This window comes from Lytechinus pictus, chromosome 18 (assembly GCF_037042905.1).
Source record: "Lytechinus pictus isolate F3 Inbred chromosome 18, Lp3.0, whole genome shotgun sequence".
In the NCBI taxonomy this organism is placed as follows: domain Eukaryota; kingdom Metazoa; phylum Echinodermata; class Echinoidea; order Temnopleuroida; family Toxopneustidae; genus Lytechinus; species Lytechinus pictus.
In genome coordinates, this window is record NC_087262.1 from 5,803,081 (window position 1) to 5,820,395 (window position 17,315).

Below are 17,315 nucleotides of genomic sequence, written 5' to 3' on the forward strand. Positions count from 1 at the left end.
CGTGCCTCTTGCATTTTAAAGCACATTCCTATTAACACGTTTCAGGTTTAATCTTTCCTCATTCTTTCGTTTTCAGAGTTTAACATTGTTGTTTTTGCTTGTCCCTCCTTGAAGCCAATATTGTTAATCAGTCTTTGGAGAGAAAAAATGAAGGCGATGGGGGACAGTGTAGTATGCGTTCATTATTTTTTTCATTAATTTTATTTTTCAAAGAGTTTCTTATTTTTTTATATTTCACTTGTAACATTATGTTTCGTACTGTTCTTTTGTTTAACACATTCTTATTCTAGTTTGGTTCAAAATATGGAAATATGGCAGCTTTTGGATTTAGAGAAGTTATTGCTAAGCCCGAGTCCACTCTTTGAAATAAATCTGTTATCAGAATGACAGGAGGGGAAGTTGTCGTAAGGACCAATAATCACCAAAAAATATTTAAAGACAAACAATGCTTCGCTTAACCCCCTCATATAATCAGAGTAATTATCAAATGCAACTTCACTCTTAAGTTTATACACAAGGCACTCACATATATCCCCCCCCCTATTTTTTGATATCTCCAACGACAAACATTGTAAATCTCAGACACTTTAATAAACGACTAACAATCAATCGCACTGCAATGAAATTGAGAGAACAGGGTCATATCTTTTATCTGAATGGTAGGGTATGGTCGTCAACATCATTTTTCCCCCTTGGAATGTTCTCTGTTTTGGCAAAGCCATTGAGAATCGAAGTATCAGCTTCATCAATATTCATAGGTGTTAGCACAAATGTGTTTTGTGAGATATGGTTGATCCAACCGATCTAAATTATGGAAAGCCAGAAAGTCCAATATCTAAACTGCATATATATCTGTTCAACGTGTTTTCTCGATATTATGCATAGGCCTACTTCTGCAAGCATCAATGTCTTGACAAATTATTGTCCCCAGCAATTCCAAAAGGACACTTTTCCTTTTCAAAGAATCATGACATTGATGGATTTCCATACTTGAGTTTGATTGGATCGGTCACAACTCCATGAAAGACCAAGACATGATGTTGTACATTTGAATATTAGTTTGTTGTATGGGGGAGGAATTGGAAGAATCAGGGATAACAAATGAGTATGAATGCCTGTGGATTTGGTGTACACCTCAATATGAATGAATTATGACTCGTGATTGTCATTCAAAATGGCGCAAGTCTAATGATGGGATAAATTGTAGGGATAAAAGAAATTTGCTTACTATGTTTTGTACGAACATGTGAAAAAGGGATATGATAATGTATGTTGCTTTGAAAATTAAGATAAATACCCATTTTTAAAAGAGGGTTAAGCCCAGCGCACACTTTGCGATTCGTTGCGATCCGATTTTGAAAGAAATTATAATAACATTGATATAAACATTCCAACCAATAAAATGTTAGCGATCAGAGATAAGAATAGTGGTAAGACTACTGAAATCAAAATTCAGTCTAGTTCGAGCCTCCCTGTAGGAATAAGAGCAAATTGCAATGACGTCATCGGCTGCGATTTGAAGCTGATTTGGACATTACTCCGACAACCGGGCTTGCCGCAAAGCAAAGTAATGACTTTATTATTCCTTACAATATGCCGAACTTCAAATAAAGAAACATTTCTGGGAACTTTCATATTTGATACAAAAATATGATTTATCAAAAAATTGCATCGTATCGAATCGCATAGTGTGCGCTGGGCTTAATTGATAGCTTTTCATTACTTGATTTTCATTGAAATGGCACTTGGTTCCTTTTGGAACAGAAGCTTTTAAATGCATCTCTTGACTTTAATTCAATGTGATATTAAAGAAGGAGGGGGTGGGGACGGGTGAGAAGTAATGGATTTCATTCACAACCACAAAACGAGCATGATCAATAGCATGCGGCAGGTTGGTTTATTCAAGACAAACCACGCGAGGTTTTTCGGTGTATCGACCGTTAACATTCTATCAATATATTGATGTCTCAATTCATCCTAAGCATGATACTGTATCCTGTTAATCAAGACTCTTTTATCTGTATTCGTGTCATTGTATTCTAATCATTTGCCTTTTCTTCCCCCTCACCCATTTTTTCCCCCTTTCTTTTTTTTTCTTCAAAACTACCCCATGAAATTAATTCCCGTGATGGCATATTTGACGGTTGGGTGTGATTTTCCTTCCAATCTATACTTATCAACGAAAATAACTTTTGTGTGGATTCGTTTGGACTTTTTAACGTATTATTTGGATGCCATTTTCGTATAACATCATCTGACCTTCTCAAATCTCAAATTTATGAGCCATAATTCACTTAATCTAAACTTAAAACAAATCATTCAATTACTCGATGGACTGCTCCCCACCTGTCTAATCCTGACCCAATGGCAAATTGATCCTTGCCAACAACCTCTGGAATTATAAAATTAAAATATAAAAAACAAATGGATTTAAAAAAAAACATGCCAGGTCTATACAAAGACAAAAATAAAGTCAAAACTCAAGTAGTGCAAAGGAATGGTAAGTTTGTAAGGTCGTTGACCCCTCTTGAGGTCGTTGACCTTTTTATCTTACAACGTGTGCCTAACATAGTTGATATTTACATCATGGCACTGATATATATATACTCGGAAAGCAGCGTGTTGTGTGAATTTGACCCATTCCTTTTACTAACAACTGACCAACAATATTGAAGTGGCCTCTTTAATATATGGTGAAGCTAACTCACCGGATGATAAATATTACCTTTGAATACTAAATTAGGACATTTATTAAAAAGATTGTGTGGGATAGAGGGGATATTGTATCAATGCTGTGTATGAAATTGAGAGAGAAGAAACAGGGAAAAGATTTTGCCATATTTGCATACAGCATTGAGTAGAGTTGATTTTGTGAACAAGGTACTAGTATATAAATTAAATTGTGTCTTTTGAAAGTTGCGTACAGGAAGTCTTGAATCCTGTTGAATGCATTACTCTATTTGAAGCAATTTTATCGTCTTTTTGGAGTCATGATACATGTAGTTCCAGGGTCCTTATTTTAAAAGTATTTCATATTTCCCCTGGCAATATTATAAACATTTTACTTTGTCTAAGATTTTTTATATTTAGTATAATAATACTTCATTAATTCTAGAGTGTATGATTTTGCATTGATATGTCAGTCATGGTATTTTGTATAAAAGACTAAGAAATATTCCTTAAATAAGATATGAAATAAGGCTCTGATAGTTTTTAACTGATTCAGATGATGTTTAAAACTAGATATATACAGAAGTTGTTTAAAAAAAATTATGTCGAGCTTAAATTCTCTTCACTTCACAAAGATGACCTTTTATTGGGTTAAGTATTTCAGTAGGTTCGTATTTATTCTTATTCCCATTTCTCTCTGTTCTCCCCCTAATGTTCTTTCTATCCCTTCTATTTCTTTGCCTTTCCCTTACTTGTTATTTCTCCCTCCCTCCTCTCTTCAACATTCTCCTCCCCTCTCTCTCTTTATCATTCCCGCTCCTCTATCCCTTTCTTCTTTTCTCTCTCATCTTTTACTCTTTCTCTATCCCTCCCCCTCTTTCCCCTTCCTTCCCTCTTTTTTTTTTCTTTTTTCTTTCTTTCTTTCTTTCTTTCTTTCTTTCCTTCTTTCTTTCTTTCTTTCTTTCTTTCTTTCTTTCTTTCTTTCTTTCTTTCTTTCTTTCTTTCTTTCTTTCTTTCTTTCTTTCTTTCTTTCTTTCTTTCTTTCTTTCTTTCTTTCTTTCTTTCTTTCTTTCTTTCTTTCTCTCTTTCTTTCTCTCTTTCTTTCTTTCTCTCTTTCTCTCTTTCTCTCTTTCTCTCTTTCTCTCTTTCTCTCTTTCTCTCTTTCTCTCTTTCTTTCTTTCTTTCTTTCTTTCTTTCTTTCTTTCTTTCTTTCTTTCTTTCTTTCTTTCTTTCTTTCTTTCTTTCTTTCTTTCTTTCTTTCTTTCTTTCTTTCTTTCTTTCTTTCTTTCTTTCTTTCTTTCTTTCTTTCTTTCTTTCTTTCTTTCTTTCTTTCTTTCTTTCTTTCTTTCTTTCTTTCTTTCTATTTCTTTCTAGCTTTCTACCCCCTTCCCCTCTCTTTCTATCGCGTCTCCCTCCACCTCCTCACACTGAAGTATCTGTGTCTTTTTAATCTTCTGTCCTCCCGCACCTCGAGTCACATCTGACCTTTATTATGGTTCTGTATCTGCTTTTATTTCTTATATCCGTACCTCTTTGTCAGTCTGTCAGTCTTCTCCACCCCCTGTCTGGCCCTCTTATCCCGGAGAATCATGTGTCTATCTTTCTCTTTTTACAAATGATCTGTTCATACATGACTCTCTCCCCCTCTCTTTTATTAGACACCGTTCTCATTACACTTTCTAAAGCCAGTTAAACGGAAATCGGTTCAGGAAACCAGTTTGGACGATCGCTCTGCTAGCGTTCCCATTTGATCAGCCGAAAGTGGTTCTCAAAACCACTTCACGTAAAGTGGTCTTGTTACTATAGGAACGCTCTCAGTGGGGGTCACATGTTTTGCGCGAAATTGAAACAGCAGCGTATGCATTCTACACACAGTGTATCAGTGTATGGAGTAGCGTGCTCAAACTGTGCGAAGAACGGTTGTGTCCTCACTTACGCCAAAACCAGTTTAACTAGGCAAAGCGATCTTGAAAACTACATCGCAAGGTGGTTTTATGAACCGCTTTGGAAGATTGCTTCCAAGACCGCTTTGACTGCTAGTTTCCACTAAACTAGTTTTAGGACGGTAATGAGAACGGGGTCTTGGTCTCTATTCCCCTTTCTTTCTCCCCATTTCTCCATCTTCATTATGTCTTTCTCACCCCAGTATTACTGTGTGAAGGACCTGAATAATTGATACAGACTTTTTCTCACTTTCCATTTACTCTACCACATCTGCTCCACACCTTCTTCAGAACTTGGCTCCCTCCTTTCTAATTGCCCTATCAACTATGTCTTTTCGGGGTAGCTGGAGGGTATAAACCCAATGGCCCGTATTCTGAACTCGGGGTTAAACTAAGCCCTGGTTTAAAGTTGTGGTTTAACTATGGAGAGCCAATGGGGGCACAAATCCATAACAATACAATCCAATTTATCAACTCATTTGACACCCAAATTGTTCATAATTGTCAAGGAATGATAACTGAAGTATTTTGAAGTATTATTCCTCATTATGAAAGCAAAATGAAACAAAATAGTAAACATAAGAATACAATATGAACATAATTTTTTGACTTTTGGCTCCCCATAACTTGAGCACAGAGTTAGACCATGGTCTAAGTTAAACCTGACTTCAGAATACGGGCCCATGTCAACAAGCTAATTTCTGATTTTCCATTTTACTTTATATATATCTGGGACCAGGATTGTGATCATCAGCCCCTTTAACCTTTATAAAAGCACAGAATATGAACATTAACATCTTCTAGGGTTTTTTAAATAAATATGAAGGCCTTTTTAATCTATTACTTTTTTTTTGGTTTGAATTAAAAATGGATAAGTTTGTTGTAAAATCCCGAGAAGTAAGTATGTATAGGTTATTCAGTATCTTTTTTTCTAAAAAAGCAAAACAAAACTATCAACTTAGAAATTTCTTAGAATGAATTTCTAGTATTCTGGTGTATTACAATTTTTCTTCATATAAAAAATTGATAGAAAGAAATATATATTTTTTTAAAACTTTTTTATTATTTTTCATCTTGTTATTGCAGTATTGCCAGCATGGAGAAATCAGTGAAATCATTTAGCTCAAGTTTTTTTTTAAATTGTAAACAGAAAATTAAGACTTATTGTATTGATAATATCATTTTGATTGTAGTGGTTACCCAATTATATGTATAAGAATTAAGATATGTGTATAAAAAGATAAAGCATATTTTAAAATGCAATTTTGCTTTCTGTTTGGCAGTGGTGGACCTCCCTAAAAAAAGTGAGTGAAAAATTATGAGATCGTGAATTCATTAGGTGTATGTCTTGGTAAAAAAGAAAGATTAACATGGGAATTATGGATGGGTACACTAGTATATGGAAATTTTCATCCAAGAAACATGATGCATTGACGTTAAAAAAAGCTGTTTTCAAAGAAATGTTTTCACGCTGTCTTTTCTCGTAGGTGATCCCAGCCGATATCTAGGGGTGTATTTCATGAAACAAATAGTTGGTGAACTTCACTGACTATTGTTATAAGCTTCTGAAATCCTTGCATCTGATTGGCTGAGAGCAAATTAGTCAGTGACAAAACTTTTTGTGAAATGCTCCCCCGATCAAAACTGCGGAGTAGTGTCGCCTCTTAACCATCAAATACAATTTGATGATAGTATAACATAGATTCCAGCCCAAGTTATCTTTAGTGTAGTGTTAGATGGGTTAAATGAACATGACTAAGGTGTCGGTGTGTTCAAACGATTTCAATTTCTATGGTTCTGGCAATATTTCCCAAATCCATTTGGTTTTTCCTTCTCATGTGAGAAAAGCTTTCTTTAATAGTCATTGAACAAAAATTTGCTTGAGCGAAACTCTTTACTCAGCTCTAAACTTAAAGTAATTTTAAACTGTGAATTACGGTTGAAAAAAGGAGAAAAAAGAACCTGTAACTTAATCCACAGATTTCACTGCATTGTTTTCCTGTTGCGTCTAGGTGTCTCTTATATGTAAATTGTAAATATTTCATTACTCATCTGCAAATAACACTTCGCTTTCTCGACATTTCCTGTAATGACACGATTAGTTGCAAATTCAACTGATAGTGATATATTTATCGAATTGGTACTTGTGGCTTTTTAAATGTATGGTGTATCTGAGCTCAAAGGTATCTTGATACACATTATTGTGAAGGAGTGGTGTTATTATAAACAAACTTTCCATTAACATATGTGTACATGATTATGTTAAGTAGAAAGGAACTTGCTAAGAAATTTTTGAGTTGCTGTGAAAACTAATATCTGAATACAAATATAACTGATTAACTCTTGAAAATTCAATTAACTCTTGAAAATTCAATTAACTGCAGTTCTACATGTACCTAATGTTCAGTGATTCAGCCGGGATTGAATGTAAATGAGTTACTCTTTAATGTTGAATAATGCTGACGAATCGGTGTATAGATGTCGGGCTTTCTTGCGTTGGATTAGCTTCAACCTAATGATGACATCAGTAAACCACAAATCCCTCGGGAGGTAATAGATAGGGGTACACGGTGACCCCCCTCGTGGTACCCTGGATCCAATTAGCGATGCATGATAATACCTCCATTTCCCTGGAAATGGTTTTCTCCCGATACGGTCTTGCTATCCCCATTAGAAACATTATAGGTGAGGGGGGGAAAATGATCTCGTGGCCGCGGGCGATATGAGGGTCCATCCGTGTTTACTGTTCTAATGCAACGCTGCTCGGATACATGTTTCTTGACACTGGTTCGGTTCTTCCTACTTCCTGGTTTATTTACTCAGGACATATCTTGCCTTTCCAATATTTGATCTCGTTAAACGACTCCACTGCTTGTGACCGTGTTGCAGTCTTAAAAGGGCAATTGAGGAATTCACCTGCTGGAAATCGTGAATATGTGATCGGCCAGAGTCCTTTCAAAATGATGTTAAAACTTAGTTAAAGTGGCGAAATATTCACATTATCAACAGTACCAAATTTACAGCTATTGAAATGAATATTTTGCATTGTTTTATTTACATCATTTGGTTGTGAAGGAGACTTTGGGTTCCATATAAAGAAACCACACCCTCTGATACTAAATTTTATATGCATTATAAATTCTTCTTGCTAAACGGATGATTTTAGAACTATATTTGAAGCTTAAAATTTGTGTTGATAGTTAAATTGAATTTTTTTTTTCAGTTAATAGACAATGTTGACTTATTCTTCATTCATAAGAGGAATAGTAAATTAGCATAAATTGGCCCATTTTTTAAGTAGAATAAAATGGGTTTTTTGATAGAAAATGTGAAACTAATGAGAAATATTGAGTGGAGTACGCAACAGAATGCAAATGTAAATAGAACCCTTTCCTTGTTTGCTGATCAACCTCGGGGACTGGTTTCACAGACTTTTATGATTCTTACTTTGTGAACATCCCGTAGAAATGTATGTTCATTCCATAAACACACTTCTATTGGTTGTTCAGGAAGTTTGATTGATGATGGTTTTGAGTAACCAGCCCCCAATCCAGTAATAAAAGCATATGAAACCATATTACTGAAAAGGCTGTGTGAAATGTTTAATCCCCTCTCCTTTTGCAACAGTACAGGGCCCGGTATCACAAAACTTAGCGATCGATCGTGGGGGCTGGTTTTCACGATTGATCATGCACAATAACCAATACAACCAGTTGTAGAAATTAGCCCCATGATCAATTGCTACATTGTAAGTGTTGTGTTACCGGGCCCGAATGCTAATACTAACATAGAGTAGGAAAGTTGTTTGGGGTGACTGCATCTTGTTCCTTTCCTCAATACCATTATAACCCATCCCTTAATTAACTCATCGAACTAACCTCCAAAAATCCCAGCATTTTTATCTGCCCCACCCCCATTATAATCTTCTATACCAACCCAAGAGGTGTTTCACAAAGATTTAAAAATTGTACCTAAAGTCATGCTTAACTGTTAATGTCGATACGCTCCCCAAGGAGTGGAGAAAGGGCGTGCATTGTGTGCAGGCATTCCGGGATCTGATGACCGGGGTGATAATAATTACATTGTAAAGCGCTTAGAAACACAAAGTATTGAGCGCTATATAAATGTCACTGTAATTATTACAATACTTTACAGACAAACCCATTGGCTGACTACCAAAATTATGCATGTCCCATTTGTATGATTTGAGTCATTTTTTTATTGTATCACATGCAACTGTGAAGATAGGTATGACTTAAGGTTCATCCAGAAATCTTTGTGAAACACCCCCCTTTTATGCATTTTGCTAATCCTTATCTAATCCTTATTACCATTCTTTGACAAAGTCATTTAATCACATGTTTTCTGAAAATAATATTTGTATCTCGCTGCATTTGGAGTGTGTCATCTTTCAGTATTCATCTTGTTTGACTGAATTTATCTTGATTAATGTTTGATGCATTTGCCACTAGAATGAAATGAAATTTTAATAGTTTGGATTTTATTAATTCTTCTTTTGATGTATTTAATAACTTTTGAATACTAAATTACTGAATTTTATAGTATATAATTGTATATACATGTATATATTTCATACTATATTTGATATATTTTATCAGTAAATGGACAAAAGATAACAAGGTGTCACATGTTGGAATATATTTAAATTCTCATGATTATTATATATAAATATACCATTTATTGCATATTTACTAAATTCATATCTATTTAATTTTTACATTTGTCCCATAAAATATCCCGAAGGATCCATGTTTTATATCGAGATATGGCCAGATAGAAGATTTTTGAAAATTTGGGGGTCTTTTATAAGAAGGAGGAGCTCTTCAATGCAAGCCATGTTAGAAGCATGCTAATCATGCATTTTATTGAAAGTCAAAATGATTATGATTTCATTATTTTTTTGTCGTGCTTGTCATTTATTAAAGATCTGCATTCATTTTAGAAGAAGTTTCATTCTGACACCACGCACTGAATTCATTGCATGATGCGTGAATGCACAGTGCGCTTTGATCATGTAGACAGCGCACTTTGCATGATCATCGCATGGTTTCATGCCACCCTTCTACCAATCGACACACCCGCCACGCCCCATGAGTGCCACTCCCATCAGTGCCACGCCTATCAGATACACGCCCATTGGTATCTGTTTTTACACTCCCACCAGTGAGCACTATTAGGACAGTTTGAAATTGTCTTTATCAAAATTTTAATATTGATCAAAAGAAAACAAAAAGCGAATACTAAATATTCAAGGGACGAAAAAGCAATAATTTAGAGAGAATCAAACATTTTTTAAAGTCGTCTGTCAATGATTTCATCTTGACAGAATAAAAAACTCTTTCACCAAAATGAATATAGTTAGTATAATATCCAAGTCCTTTGGAAGCGCATAGAGACGTTATTCATTATGTGTTATGCGCTATACAAGAACTGACTATTATTATTATTATTATAAACCAAATTTCACTTCAGTAATATCCAAAGTCCTTTGAAGCTTATACAAATACATGTATTAGCTCATTAAAATGATATACACCTTAAGAGATTTTACTACTCTTAGAATTTAATCTCATCTTATTCAACTCTTAGATATTTAATGAATCATATTTAATTTTGACAAATTTACCCCTGAATATTACTGCAGGAACATACAATCAAGTGCTCATTGATTGCAAAATATTTTTAGATAAAGAGTAAATGAAGAAAAAATTAAATTTTATTCTGATGCATACCAGAATGGGATGATGTCTGGGAACCGTTTCAAAAAGCTGTTCATACATAAACTATAAACGACTTTACTGACCGTCGATGAACCGTTCTTGTCTATTTGAAGCCCAAAATTTCCGTCTTTTGGATTTCTTAAAACCTTGATAAAGTTTTGAAAATTATTAAATTTCCATTCAGATGCTTGTTGATAATTAGAATTTTAATCCACATAGATTGAATTTTAATCCGCATAGATGGATTTTTATTTGAGCTTATGGGAATCAAAATGATTGAGAAACTGATTTGCACTCTAGAAAGGATCACCAGTTGTTCATTAAGTCGTTCGCAACCTGCAAACAGCTTTGTGGAACACCACCTAAGGACCAGTTTACACAAAGCCTTGTGATTGATCATAGGGCTGATTTTTTTATGCTTGATTGCATTGATAATGATATACAATCAATCCCAAAGTCAATTGTATAATTGCCAGGCTTTGTGCTACTTGCCCCAGGTGGCTGTTTTTATAAAGCTGTTAGTAAGTTATGAGCTGCTTTAAAAATGACTGGTGAACCTTTCTTAGGAACTTAATCAATACCTCTGAAAATCTGGGCCCCGTCATACAAAGAGTTGATCCAATTAATCGTAACTCTATGGAAATCCATTAGTGTCATAATGTTTTCTATATTTTCTAATTTGCACAATGTCCTTTGTAAACAAAGAGAAGCACAGTGAATTTTCAAGAAAACAATGAGTGCATGAAATACGCATCATAGTTTGAAAATAATTTGAACAAAAATGCACAATAGATGTTGACGTTGCTGGCCATCCATAGATGCGATTGATTGGATCAATTGCAACTCTTTGTAAGACGTGCCCCTGGTGTATAGCGTCAACATCAAGAAAGGATCACCGATCATTCGTAAAGTCGCTCGTAGGTCGTGAACAGCTTTATGAAACGCCCACCGGGTGTGTTTTTGAGGTGGAAGGGTGGCATGAAGTGTATTTTTCTCTCTTTATTTTTGAGAGGAGTTGATGTATGTTTAATGGTTGATCACAATGCCTCCTACCATGTGTGTGTTTTCAGATTCTACCACAGAGACTAATGCAGATCCAGGTAAGACGGAGAGCAACGTAACCCCCCCCCCCACCCCCCCCCACCCCCAACACCCCTCTTTGCCATCTTCATCCATCCCCTCATCTCATCCGTCCATCTCTTATTCTTCCCTCTTTCTTACATTCCCCTTTCCTGTATCCCATTCTTTCCCCCTATCTTCACTCCTGTCTCTCCTGTTAAGTATTTGGGCTGATCGGGCACTTTCTATTAACGGTTATAGTCTCTATTATTCTTTAATATTGGCCTTTCATTCATTAATCTTTCATCCATTGTGCCTATCTATTCGCCAACTCTTCTCTCTATACTTCTATGGGTATAAGGGCACTTTCCATTAGATACAGCTTTATATCTCTAATATATATATTTCTCTTAATTCAAAACTTTCATGGATTTTTGCTTCCTTCTGTCTATACCTAACTACCCCTTGGTATTATTATTTTTTTATTGAAATCATAGGAACATCAATGTGGTTAACATTCCTTTTAGTTAGTTCTTTTATTTAAATTTTGACCTTTATTCTTTTGATCTTTTTTATTTATTTTTTACCCTCAAATTTTGTTTTTCTGTAATAGTTTCTGTCCACCTTTTCTCTCTCGCCTTTTGGTAATAGGCATTTTATTTATATATATATATTTTAAAATTGAAATCCCCTTCTCTTTGTTTCTGGCTTTGGGCACTTAAGTATAGGTACTTCATTATTTCTCCTTATTTTTATGACCTTTTCAATACTTTTTTCCTACTTCCTCATATCATTCATTTTCTGTCGACTCACCATTCAACCATCCCCCATCTCTCTTCCTATTTTTGTTTTTGTTTTGGAAACCGAGCACTCTCTCTCTCTCTCTCTCCCTCCCTCTCGAACATGTAGGTATAGATTCCTTTATAATCAACTTTACAGAGGCAAGAATGGTTTGTTTAAAAAAATAAAATATCAACATTGTAACTTTTCTAATTTTTCATAAAAGAAGAATTAAAAAAAAAACTTCAATGAACTGATAACTGTTTTCATATATAATTTCTTAGTTTAAGTTCAGATAACTTAAGGTGGGCCTCCATCAAGCATCTTTGATTTATGATTTGAAGCATTGCCCTACCTGATCCCCTTCCCCCCCCCCCCCGGCCCATAAAGAAAATGAACAAATGAAAAGTGGAAAACATTTCTGCGTTTAATTCATTTTATTTTCTTTAAAACATTCATTAATTTTAAAATTTTCTTTTTAAAAACTTTTTAGCTACAATATGTTTTTCTTTTACAAATCTTTTGTCTCATTCTCCCTTCAAAAATTCTTAACTCCTATTCTGTTCTATTCTAGGTTCTAATCATATAATCAAATCTTTCCATATATGTATCAACTAATTATTGTCAAGTGTATGAATACAATACTAAATCCATGTGCTCTCTCTATGTGGCTGTAACAGTAATATACAAACATGTATATTCTCTTTGTTATACTTTCTATCTATTCCATGGGATTTATAAAGATTACATAATAATGCATGTGGTACTATCATACTTCTGACAGGTTGTTTTGTAATCAATGTATTGTCTTTATTATTAAGAGCTTTATGCTATTATGCTCCAAAGGTGCATATTTTCTTTCAAGATTGTTCATCTGAAGGTTCTAAAAGGCAGAGTAGGTATTTTGCAGCAAAACAGTGGACTTGGCAGAAAATGTATTAAAGTAATTTAAGGTCACATACAAATAATTTTGAAGACACAATGTGGCATAATTATTCGAATCTACTGTTTGATTGAAAACCCATCCATTCCACCATTCATAGAAAGAAAATCTTTCAAAAACGTGACTATTACTATGAAAAAATTATTTCTTCGGCAAAAATTAATCTGTTGCTGATGAAAAAGTATTTATGAAATGCACAGCCTTTTGAAAGAAGTAAAATTTTCAAGGCATTCTGTTCTGAGTATGAGTATAGTGTTCATCGATGAAATACTTTGGTGGAATTTGTTACCCGTCATGGGGTAGGGGGTTAACAGAAATATTCCGCTTCCGTTAGTTTTTGTTAACGTTATTATTGAATGAGAAAAGTTTTTCAGGTACTTCACAAAAAGGTGGCCATTCATCTGGATTTACTTTAACTGATAGGAGTTAATATGAAAATATGTTCCATGTATGCATTATATTCTATGTCCTTTTTTAATACTCTAGTAGATAAATTGTTTGTTTTTTAATGTTTGTTCATGTATAATCTACAAAGCAGTGTTCATTAGCCAGAAAGTGTTAGTATACAGATTAAGTATGTGTGGGTCTTGTATATATTTTAAAGTATTGTGAATGATTAAAATCAATTTCAATTTGAGTCTTTTCCCCAACTCTTTACTTTAAAAGAGAGTTTGAGAGAAATTTCAAGTTGAAGTTGATATTAATCAATCGCTAGTCATAATAAGTGGGACGGGACCCTGTTTTTTTTTAACCTAAAAAAGTACCCGTTGTAATTAATTATTCACTGTTTTTTTTCTAACAATAAGTTATGTATATAGTAACTTCCTTGAAGGCAATTGTATTGATGTTTAGCTTCCAACATTAGTGTCATTGTTATTTTCTAATAATATCACTATTTTGTTTCTAATCTCTGTAACCAGTGATTAAAAAAAAAGGATATATATGCTCAACTTTTTTGGCCCAAATTTACACGGGGTTTAAAATATGTTTAAATCCTTTCTTTATTGTGTATGACTGCTGATATATAAGTAAAATGTATTTTTGGATAAAACACTTTGTAAGGAAGCATGAATGCAAAGTTATTCAGGATCGCTATTCAATTCACATTTTGTTTATGCCATTCTCGAGTATTACGCAAAGTGAACAAAAGCATTGCGTTAAACTTGCATTATCATTATCCTTTAAAAGTTGAGCATAATATCACGTCGTTGATTGTTATTAAGTTGTTGATTCTGGCGTCAAAAAGATTTTTGCGTCGAATCATACCCAAACATCGCATTTAAACTCTGTGAGCACATGACTAATAATGTTTCTTTTCTATCTTTCATGATCAGATGAGGGGGCAAGTAAGTCTGAAGGTTTCCAAATGTTCCTTAGAAAGTTTAGCTGTATACTCCCCCCACTCCTACATGTTGCATTTATTGTAATCCACATGATTATCACATGGGATGAGAAACAAGTAAACCCCTTTAAGTATTGTTCACTGAATTTTGTTAAACCTCTCCCAGGTATTAGATATGTCTGAACCACATACTACTGCACTATTCAATGCATATTCAACATTTCCCAGCCGAGGCAAAAGGAATTTATAGAAGAAGTAGAATTAAAATAAACTTCCACAAATTATTGAAATTCCAAAAACAGTTACGAATGCACCTTGAATACATATGTATATACACTCTAAATTCCAAGGATATGAAGTAAATCCAGATTGGCTATGAATGGTTGGATTTATTTTTAATCTTTAGGATTAACTTTTAGATCTCAAATGATATAAATTCAAATCTTTTAGCTTTATGTTTAAATCCTAATGGTTTAAATCTAAATCTAACTTTCGCCTGGTCACTATTCACAGCCGATCTGGATTTATTTTAATCCTTGGAATTTGGAGTGTAGCACACAACTTTGCACAGGGGATGTATTTACTCTATTAAGATAATATTTATAATAAAAAGCTAATTTGATCACGGGATAAAAGTCAAATTGGCAACAGCTACCCAAATTTGGTTTGCTTCTTCAGCTTAGTTTTTCCAGCTTTTATACAGTGATTGTTCTATCCATTGCTAGGCTGTTGAATGAGATTGACTGGGTGTTTTTTTACGAAATGGTTATTCAGGAAAATTTTTAATTGGCAAAAATTGGATAGTTTGAGACAAAACAAAGATTTGACAAAATTGGATTCAATCGTCCTTTTTATCTTCCATGATTAGACCAAGAGCGATTTCATCCCTGTCTCTGGTAATCAAATTAAAGTGATTTCGATCAAATGAGTTAATGGCTTGATATTTTTGTGATGCCTCCACTGTGGGTCAATCCAAAAATTATAGGTTCTTTTTCAAAACTTATAAAAAAGATAGAAATTGAGTGTAATAGATCATCAAATTGAGAAACTTTTAAAATAGGACATGCACAAACATGTATGGATAACTGTAGTACTCTAGCTGCACTCAAACACTTTATATATATTTTTATATATTTATAATCAACACGTGTTATTATGATTGTTAGTTTCATAATGGAATTGATACTTTTTACATTCTCTTATATATACTTGCTTAAAAGTCTGATAACCCCATGTCCTATCCCTGATATGTATTTAGAAATTCCAAAGTGTCTGGTCCTTAAAATGTTTGTACAAAATTAGAGAAATTATCATTTCAAATATGCTGCCAATTTGAAAAAAAATGTTAAAAAATTATGTTTCTATGAGTAAATTAGAATCCTTATTTATATTAGATTTCACAGATACCTTCCCGTTACCCTGTTAATTAATGGTGTCATAAGTGTTTGTTGTTATATCTGTTAAAAAACCCTCCTTTGTTTGAAAGCAATTTTGATTAGACTCCTGTAAATGTTTTTATTCCACTTTTAGTGCGGATTGTATTAAGTAGATGTTCCTGATCAGGGCGTAGATTTACTAGATGTTCCTGCTATAAAAAATGAATATGTATGTTTAGATTTTTTTTATAGCTCTTTGAGAAGTATTTGAACCTGATATATTGAAAAATTTCAAATGTCAAAAAGTTCGTATTTAATTTGCATTAATGACAGACAATACACAAGTATTAGTTTGGCATTCGCTATGTTTCACATATAGACCTTCGCACGTACGCAGAATAAAAGTCTCTGAAAAACACCAATGAGGTATACAGGCTTAGCAACAGAGTAGGTCTTCCCAAGAATAAAGTAACAAAATTATTACTTTTCATAGTTTTAAAAAGCATTCAAAAGATTTCCTGTTTTTAATAATTGATTCATGGATTTGGGGGAGTATGCTCATTGGGTCAGATGCATAAATAGCAGCGATTGCTGGCAAGCAATTGCTTCGAGCAAGCAATAGCTAGCCAAGCAAAAGATCATGCTTCAGCAATTACTTTATTTCATTTGCATAACCCTTTGCTAGTGCTTGAACCCTTTTCTTGCCTTCACAAGGCACTTGCTTGCTAATAAAAGGAGTAGTAAGTGCAAACCAAATGCAAACTATTAAATATCATTAATTAAAAATGAGTTAAAGGAATAGTTTCACATCACATCAGACATGAAAAGATGTTAACTTGAGAGAAGCATTTTTTTTTCCACTGCCGTCCCGTTGCATTCGAGTCCCTCCTTTGTGAAGTCACCAATGTGACGTCTCTATTGTTCAAACCGCTAGCAATTGCTCCTTTTTATGCATCTGACCCATTATCTGTTTTAAACCATTTGAATATCACCCAGGAGCCTGTTTCATAAAACATTTGCCCTAAAAAAACTCTAGCAAATTTACAAAAACCGTGGCAAACAAAATTATGTCATTGACAATAACACCTTGAAGAACGGTTTAAAAATTGCCAGAGTTTTTTTATCCAACAGGCCCCAGATATGTAAGTGGTTGTGGTTCGGTAGCTCGTCTTCTACCATTATGAAAATTACCCATTTTATTTAGTTTGTGCTGTAAGTTTCTGGGAGTAACATTAGTTCTGCTATTGTACTACATGAGGTAGCCAAGTGTATAAGTTTAATAGAGCAATAGAATATTAGAAGTTGTATTTGTGTAGTGCAAAATCCCCCCCCCCCCTGGAAATAAATTTCAATAATATGTAAAAGGTTGGTGCTGAGACTTTTTGGTGATTTTCAGGTTGTGTGGAACATATTGTCTAAATAGATGTTCGCTGGAATACAGAGTTTAAAAAATGTTTGAAA

At 34.0% G+C, this 17,315-nt stretch overlaps 1 protein-coding gene across 1 annotated transcript in view; it reads left to right on the forward strand.

Annotated features, from left to right (window-relative positions):
* Positions 1–11,852, forward strand: part of LOC129281837 (serine/threonine-protein phosphatase 2B catalytic subunit beta isoform-like) — a 36,876-nt gene extending 25,024 nt beyond the window's left edge. The window contains exons 8-9 of the mRNA XM_054917761.2: positions 5,897–5,917; positions 11,425–11,852. Coding sequence (XP_054773736.2) covers positions 5,897–5,917; positions 11,425–11,789 — 386 coding nt within the window. The 3' untranslated portion in view covers positions 11,790–11,852. The remainder of the gene's footprint in view (positions 1–5,896; positions 5,918–11,424) is intronic.
* The last annotated feature ends 5,463 nt before the right edge of the window (positions 11,853–17,315 follow it).